The sequence below is a fragment of the Talpa europaea genome (genome assembly GCF_964194135.1).
Source record: "Talpa europaea genome assembly, chromosome: 4".
NCBI lineage: Eukaryota > Metazoa > Chordata > Mammalia > Eulipotyphla > Talpidae > Talpa > Talpa europaea.
The window spans coordinates 49,457,176-49,465,390 of record NC_140070.1 but is presented as its reverse complement, the minus strand read 5'-3'; the positions used below and the strand labels follow the sequence as shown (position 1 = coordinate 49,465,390).

Sequence of the window (8,215 nt, the reverse complement as noted above, 5' to 3'; positions counted from 1 at the left end):
AGGCAAAAAATTGTAGGTCCAAAGGAAAATGATTGATTGTTCTAATAAAGAGTCCAGGTAGCTCAGAAAAAAAAAAAAAACAACAACCAAAAAAAACCAAAAAACAAACAAAAAACCAACAAAACACAATAGTCCTCTGAGGAAATTACTACCTCAAAAAATGTTCTCAAGATGAATTTGAGATCTAAGCCTACCAAATTGCTTTTGCAAAACAGCTCCCTGCAGTCCAAGGTGACTTGTGCAAATAGAAGGAATCAATTGAGGCTAGTTCCTGTACTTCCTTAAACAAGGATGTGGGTGCTCACAGGTGCCAGGGCGTTCCCATCATGCCAGGTACTGCTGCAGTGCCGTCTTTGCCCTGAAATCACAAAGTTCTTGTCAGCCATATCTCAGAAGAGTATTTAAGGCAAAACCTGTGGCTCAAAGATGGTAGTTGGGGAAGTCTAAATCTGAAAAGGCAGATCTCTAATATGGGGTGAGCTTAGCCCAGCACCTACCTTAAGGGGCAGAGATCTGTGGTCAGCAGATATTTTAAACCCATGCTGGCTCCACCCTCCCCCTGCCTGAGTTTCTCTTACAAAAGCCTGCTCTGGCCCTCACACCTACTGCAGCCCACTTACTGCTGTAATTTCCCTTTGCCACTGGCATGTAGTTGTGATAGATCTGCAATTCTTTACTCTCTCCTATGGCCAATCAGATTTTACCTAGTGCTCCAGGACACAGGGGCGGGCACTCAGGGTTCTGGGAAGCTAAGAGGAAAACTGATCAGGAAGAGGAGTTTAGGTACTAATTAGAAGGTTCCTGGCAGGAGCCATGAGTTCATGGGATGACGGCATCTCATGGTTCAAATGCCTCAAAACTTGGGAAGAAGGGTTCCACTTTCATCAACTTTTCATCATGCCTAATGACACTGATTAATGGGGATGTGGGGTGTTACAGTGATTGGGAAAGAAGGTAACTAGTTGGAAAGGAAGAGATATAACACAAGCAGTGATTTACCCTGTCCTCATCTGTGCAAAGTACTTTCCTTTGAACACAGACTGAAGAGGCCTCTTTTACAATTCCCATCACGAGCTAAGTTTCTAAGACACTGCAGTCATGGTTTCAGCAATGGTGTCTGCTTCTAACTTATGAAAAGAAAAGGCTATTCTTAGTTGCTATTAGTTGATACAAATATACCAAGGAGACTGGGTGTGCAATAAGCTGGTCTCCAATGCCGCTTCTATAGTGAATGGACATAATCTACAGATTTAAAAAGCGATGCACAAAGGAATATTCTTGCAATTATCTAAGACTGTAAAAATGATAGTTGCAAACAATCTATACAGATTGGCTCCACACACCTCTGGCTCCAAGTTATGAGCAAGGTGGGTCCTACAAAGTTATTTTCTGAAAGCTGCCCCAGGTTACTCCTTAAAGACAATCCAAAAGCTGGAGGTCTTCTGAAGTGGAAACGGCTGCTTAAGTAATATGGCTCTGGATCTGTAAGTGTTTGAAAGTCAAAGAATCACAAAGACTTTAAAGACAGAAGGAACCTGAGAGAGGTCTTCCTTAGGTAACAGACTTTACTGTGCAAGGTGGGACTGTCAACACGAGACTTAAAATTCTGAATTACTCTTTACACTGCCAATGCATGTTCCTTTGGGGTCCTTCTCAGGGGCTGGTTATATCTGATTATTGAGGACCTCAGACCTCCTTATTATCTGCCTGACATTATTATCTAAGGAGTCTTTCAGGTGGATGGTCTTGGAGGCGAGATTAACTTTCCTTAGACAGAGGTGGGTGGGGTAGCTTAGACTTTGGTTCTTTTATAGGGTTTAAATGAAGAGCTGCTGAAAATTTATGTGCTGTACAAATTTAAAGAAACAGCACCACAGTGGTCTAAGCAATGTAGGGCAGGGTTCAAAGCCATCTTACTTCATACTGGTCTCTCATAGTATTTCAGCTCATGCCAGAGAGGATTGATGCAGAACTCGTTTCATTTCTGAACTGAGAAAAACCCAGGGAACAATTTGGCTCTCAAGTCAGAAGAAACAGGCTGGCATTTAAGCTGGCAGCCATTACCACTGCTGTGAGGTGGAGGCAGAGACTCCAGTCCTCAAGGTGCAGCTCAAATCCAGCATTCAGCACCAGGATGGCCTTGACCTGCCTTTGATGTGACACTCATCTGAGTAGCTGTTTTGGGAGGCAGTTATTTGGGGATGGTAAGCTTCCAGAAGGAAAGGCCCCACCTGCTTTGCATGCATGAGTCTGGCAAAGCCATTTACTCAAGACGCAATTACCAAGTGCTTCTTCCGTGTGGAGAAAACAGAGAAGCAGACAACCATAACACAACGTGGTATCTTCTATGGGGGCTATGGGTCCTGGCAAAGTCTGGGGGGTAACACAGAGATTAAATCACGAAGACATTTTGGAGGTGAAAACCTGATCTAACTTCTGAATGATGGCTGGCCACTGCCCAGGCATTCTCTTCCCTTACTTTCAGGACCCTAGTGTGTCTGGGTCTCTGCCTGTCTCACTGGTTGTTCCTTTGGCTCCTTTGCTATATTGTTTTGTCTTCCCCTAAATGTTAGGGGGCCCTGGAGTTTGGTTCTTAGCACTCCTCTCTTCTCTGTTTTTATTCTCCCTAGGCAATTTTATGGAGCTCGGTGGCTTTATCATTCAAATTTATATCCTCTGTACCACTCTCCTGAATGTCTTGCATATCTAATAAGCATCCACCAGTTGATATACCCAAACAAGAACTCTTGATTCTCCTTATCCTAACCCACTTTTTTTTGTATTCATTATCATTTGGCAAATGGCAAGTTGCTTAGGTTATAAATCTAGGCATTTCCCTTTCCTAACACTGTATGTCAAATCCATGAACAAATCCTGTCCTTTAGATTAAGCTGTGAATCCAACTACTCAATACTTCTACTGCTACCACCCTTATCTCTTACTACAGCATTGCAGTAAGAAGCTGTATAGCTGGTCTCCTGCTTCCATTGTTGCTCTACTAGACAATTCTCTATGCAGTGAACAAGGTGATCTTTTAAAAATTCAAATCATAAATTATCTCTTCTGCTCAAAACTTTCCAATGACTTCCCATCAAACTCTGAGTAAAACTCAAAGTCCTTACTATGGCCCACAAGGCCTTCACCTGCTCTGGGTATAAGTCTTATCATTTCCACTCTCCTTTGCTTTTTTTTCTCCAGCCCCACTGGTCTTCCTGTTGTTTCTTGAACATGCAAGCTCCTCCTGCTTCAGGGCCTTGAACTCACTGTCCCATCTGCCTGGAATACTCTTCCTCTAAACATCTACCTGGCAGACATTTATTTCATCCAGGTCTTTGATCAAATGCCACGTCCTCAGAGAACTTTGCTGACTAACCTAAAAGAAAAGAAACTTTCTTACTCTCCATTCCCTCACCTTACTTATTTTTCTTCACAATGCCTTTCATTACTTGCTTTGTATTACACATTCATTGGCTCATTATAATCTCTACTAGAATATAAGTTGCAGGAGAGCAAGGACAGTGGCTGGTAGAGACAGGTATTTAAAAAAAATCTGTTGAATGAATGGGAATTTTGAGGAAAGGGAACTGAGGATGAGAAATCAGATGGAACAGAATGTATGAATGCATGGAGGTGTGATTCTTTAATGGTACAGCTATGGCTGCAGTATATAGGGTGGGCATGGGGGCTGCTGGATGGGGGAGGGGGGCTAGAAAGGCAGAGCCAAACCCTGAGAGGCTTCTGAGCCATACTCAAGAGTTGGGAAATGAGAGAGTGGTTTCTTGCTGTTGTTACTGTTATGTACAAAAGTGAGCTGGCAAGTGAAAGCTCTGTTAAAAGGAGTAGACACTGCTAGGAAAAACTTTTTATGTCTCTTTTGAGGCTAGGGACTCCTTAGTGGTCACTGCCAGGCCAGGTGCTCAATGAGGTTTTTATTTTATTTTAACTCTTTTTTTTTTTTTAAAGATTTATTTATTTATACAAGCACTGGGTACAGTCAGAAGTGTGGGAGGGTGAGAGAATTCACCAGAACCAGAGCGGGGAGCAGAGCAGGCAAAAGGACAGAAGTACACTGCTAAGGGGAGCAGCGGGTGGCAGGAGAGGTCTGCGCGCCATGCGGGACCCTCCTCCAGTGGCCGGGGACCAGCCGGGGATCGAACCGGCGCCGCAGAGGCTGCAGGCAGCTTCGTAACCCAGCACTCAACTGCTGCGCCACCAGGGAGGCTCTTATTTTAACTTTTTTAAAGATTTATTTATTTATGCATACAACAGCTGGGCATGTAGGCCAGAGGAAAGCGCGCGAGTGCGTGCGTGCGTGCGTGTGTATGTGTGTGACAGGATTCACCAGAGACAAAGTGGGGAGCAGAACAGATGGATTAAGCAGCAGGTGACACAGGAGAGGTCTGATGCACCATGTGGGTCACTCGTGCTGCAGTAGCTGGAGATAGCTTCACAGTGCTGACACTTAACCCCTTGCGCCAACAGGGAGACCCCTCAATGAGGTTTTCAGCTAATGTATGTTTTTATTTTTTGCCTTCACTTTTGCTTTCCAAAAGGCAACATGCATTTCTAGTCTAATCATTTTTTTTTTTAAAGATTTTCCTATTTATACAAGAACCTGGGTACAGGCCAGATTCGCGGGAGGGTGAGAGGATTCACCGGAGACAGAGCAGGGAACAGAACAGGCAGACTGATGAAATACACTGCTGAGGGGAGCAGTGGGCGAGACAGGAGAGGTCTACTGCGCCATGGGGTATTCTCGCTGGTGGGCTGGGATCGAACCCGCGCTGAAGAGGTTGTGGACAGCTTCACAGTGCGGTGCTCAACTGCCTGTGCCACCAGGGAGGACCTCTAGTCTAATCATTAAAGGAATGTAATGGAGTAGCCTGTGGTGCCTTTTTTTTTTTAATTTTTTTATTTATACAAGAGCCGGGGTATAGGCCAGATGCGCGGGAGGGTAAGGATTCACCAGTGACAGAGCGGGGACCAGAACAGGCAGACTGAAGAAATACACTGCTGAGGGGAGCAGCAGGCACGACAGGAGAGGTCTGCTTTGCTATGTGGGACCCTCGCCGGCCGGCCGGGATCGAACCAGCGCTGCAGAGGCTGCAGACAGCTTCACAGCGCTGCGATCAACTGCCTGCACCACCAGGGGAGGCCCCTAGGGTGCTTCTTTATAGATCCCTAAGATGGCCCAGGCTCAAGTTAATTCAGAGTAAGAGGAGAATCTTTAATAATTTGTTAATTATTACTTTATCTCTTACTCAAAAGTCACAAAGATGGCTCAAAGAAAATTAAAAAGAGAATCTAAAAATCTGAAAGAGTTTATAATTATATTCAGCTATAAAAAGGTGGAACCCTGCCATTTTCAACAACACAGAAGGCCGGAGAGGATATTAGGCTACATGAAAGAAAACAGACAGAGAAAGACAAACACCAGATGATTGTAATCATATGCAGAAAATAAAGAAACAAAACTAAAGAACAAACAAAACAGAAACAAGTTCTTAGACCATAAGAATAAAATAGTGGTTACCAGAAAGGATGGGGAAGGGAGATGCATAAGTGGGGTAAAAGGGGTGGATTGTGTGGTGAAAAATGCAAATGAGATTTCTGGGTGGCTAACATAATGTATATGTAGGTATTGATTTATAATGCTGTATACCTAAGATCTATGTAATACTGTGAATCAATGTTACTTCAATAAAAAATTAAAAGTTAAAAAATAAAAGTTTTTGTTTGGTCATGTGAATTACTAAGCAATCCAAAGTCTTTCATAAAATAATTTAATGAACACCAAAGCAACGTCCTTTCACTTTGATACTCACTTGTCACAAAGGTTTGAATCTGGTGACTGACTCAGTTTGTGTAGAATATCTACGATGCCCATGTCTCGTAACTTATCTTGGCGTTCTTGTGAACCTAAGAGATTAAAGCCCACAGGTTACTGGAAATGTGACCCTGGAGGCTCCTCTCTTTGATGTATGTACAATAAATAATTTGGAGCCTTACAGTACTCTCACTCCCCACCCCTCCATCCCAACCTTCACTGTAGTTGGGTCCTTGAAGGCTTCCATTCTCTGACAGCATTCTTGACTGTTCTCTCTGCTTCTCAACCGTCCTGCCTGCAGTCTACCATGGGTTGACTGTTTAATTTCTCCAGGTCAAGTTCTTCACCTTTGCACAGACCCTTTGCTATTAGGTACTAATTTCATCTCTGCTTTCTAGACATAACAAGCCAGCCTCCTCCTACTCCAAACAGGTCTTGTTTTTCCCTTCTCTTCTCTTTTCCTTCTGACTTCTCAACAATTTCTGCTTCCTCTGGGTTAGCTCAGGACAGTTCTGACTTCATACTGCTCTGTTCTGTCTTCCAATTAGACGAGGCCCTACATGAGCACAGCTTTGTTTCCCTGGTGCCTGATGGTACTCAGTCTCTAGACCTATAACTGAATCTGGTTCTCTTCCTTCTACTTTGTTTTAGATAAAGCTGCTGAGCAGAGTGATGTTGAAGAGCCTACAGTGATGAACGTATGCGCTCACTTCCTCTAGACCAAGTAAACCGGAATCACTAGGGGTAGCACCCCCCAAAAATACTAAGTCTAAAAAAGTTCTCCAGGTGATTCATATGCAACCCAGGACGAAGACCTACTGCTCTCATGCCTCTGTTTGCTACTTTGGCTGTATACTGGGATCACCTGGGGGAGTTTTAAAAACATGTATGCAAGAAGCCCACCCCCAGTGATTCTGATTTAACTGAGCTGTTGCAAAAATTCCTAGGTAATTCTAATATGCGGTCAAGTGGAGAACCTCTGACCTACAGAGACCGGCTGCTTCATCATTTGTACCGTATCATTTCTCACTGATGCACCTTCTTCTCCAGCAACATGGAGCTTAATCTGTCTGTAGGCCACATATGTGTTTCCTCTACACACAATGGAAGGCCTATGCTCCTACCCACTCTCAACTCTCATGTCCTTCAAGTGCATCTCACCATCTTCCTCCTCAGTTCTTTCAAATGTAAGGTCTATCACTTCTTTATGGTCTCCTTTATTCCCATCCCTAGTAATCTGGTGCAGTGCTGACTCTAAGCGAGGCCCAATGTTAACTGTCAAGCTGACACAGGCTAGTCCCATGATTTTCATACCAGGGTGACCCTATTGGGTGCTTGGGCTCCAATGACCAGTACCTCTCTCCAGGATCTTAGGGGCATATTGCTGCCTTTCCTATCAGGGGCCTTGTAAATTTCTTCAGAACAAATCTCACCAATCTCTTACCTTCCTCTTCATTCCATATGAGGTTTGATATACAAAACATAGCGGCAAGCTGCAGTTTGACATGTGAATGACCCTATTTGATACAGGAAAGGAAAAAACACAAATGGAGATAACCTCATTTGAAGTCATTTATGTGACAGAACATAGGCAATTTTAATAGCCTAAAAGTTTGAAGCAGAGCTCTCAAATTCAAATGTTTCAAGGGACCACAAAGTTAGTGCTAATGGACAAAAGCGTTGGGCTAAAGGCAACAGGGAGTGATGGGGAATGTGGTAATCTGAGCAGTGAAAGACATTCAAATTTTAGAAACCCTCTGACTAGCCATAGTGTCATAGGTGCAGTTTGCAATTTATATCATTCAACTCATGCACACAGAAACACTGGCATACTGTAATTTTATGCTTTTAACTTAGGCTATGTTTTTCTATATTTATTGAATAAATGAATTTATTTATTTATTTATTGAATAAATTAAACAGCATCTGACAAGCATTTACTATGTATAAATTCATTCGTCATTCAATACATGTTTTTTTGAAAAAGCAAACTGCTCTCTGTGACATAGAAAACTCAAGGTGGAGGGGTGGGAATCTATTTTTGATAGAGTACATAGAAAAGATCTCTTTGAAGGAAGGCACACTTACTCAGAGACTTAAAGAATAGGAAGGTGATAGCAAAGAATAAGGAGTCAGGGGTTCGAGAGGAAGGAAAAGCTGCTGAAAAGATATGAGGTATATACTTACTCATAATGGGAAGGAAAACTGGAGTAACATTAGCTAAGAGGAGTAACATTAGCTACAGAGGCTCAATTTTTGGCCTCTGTAGACTAGATTAAGGATTCTGGATTTCATTCTGAGTCGGTACTCTCACCAAAAAGCCAGGAAACCTTTGAAGGATTCATGAAGTGGAGGGAAAAGATCTATTCTACATTTTTGGAAGTTTAC

The 8,215-nt window shown here is 43.0% G+C and overlaps 1 protein-coding gene across 3 annotated transcripts in view; it reads right to left on the bottom strand.

Annotated features, from left to right (window-relative positions):
• Positions 1-324: 324 nt before the first annotated feature.
• The window catches only part of ARMC8 (armadillo repeat containing 8), a gene marked incomplete at both ends in the record, with an annotated part of 104,064 nt that continues 96,173 nt past the window's right edge, over positions 325-8,215 (bottom strand). For all 3 annotated transcript variants that reach the window (XM_084232849.1, XM_084232851.1, XM_084232850.1), the window contains 3 exons: positions 325-358; positions 5,826-5,919; positions 7,272-7,344. In XM_084232849.1, the coding sequence (XP_084088975.1) occupies positions 325-358; positions 5,826-5,919; positions 7,272-7,344 (201 nt within the window). The remainder of the gene's footprint in view (positions 359-5,825; positions 5,920-7,271; positions 7,345-8,215) is intronic.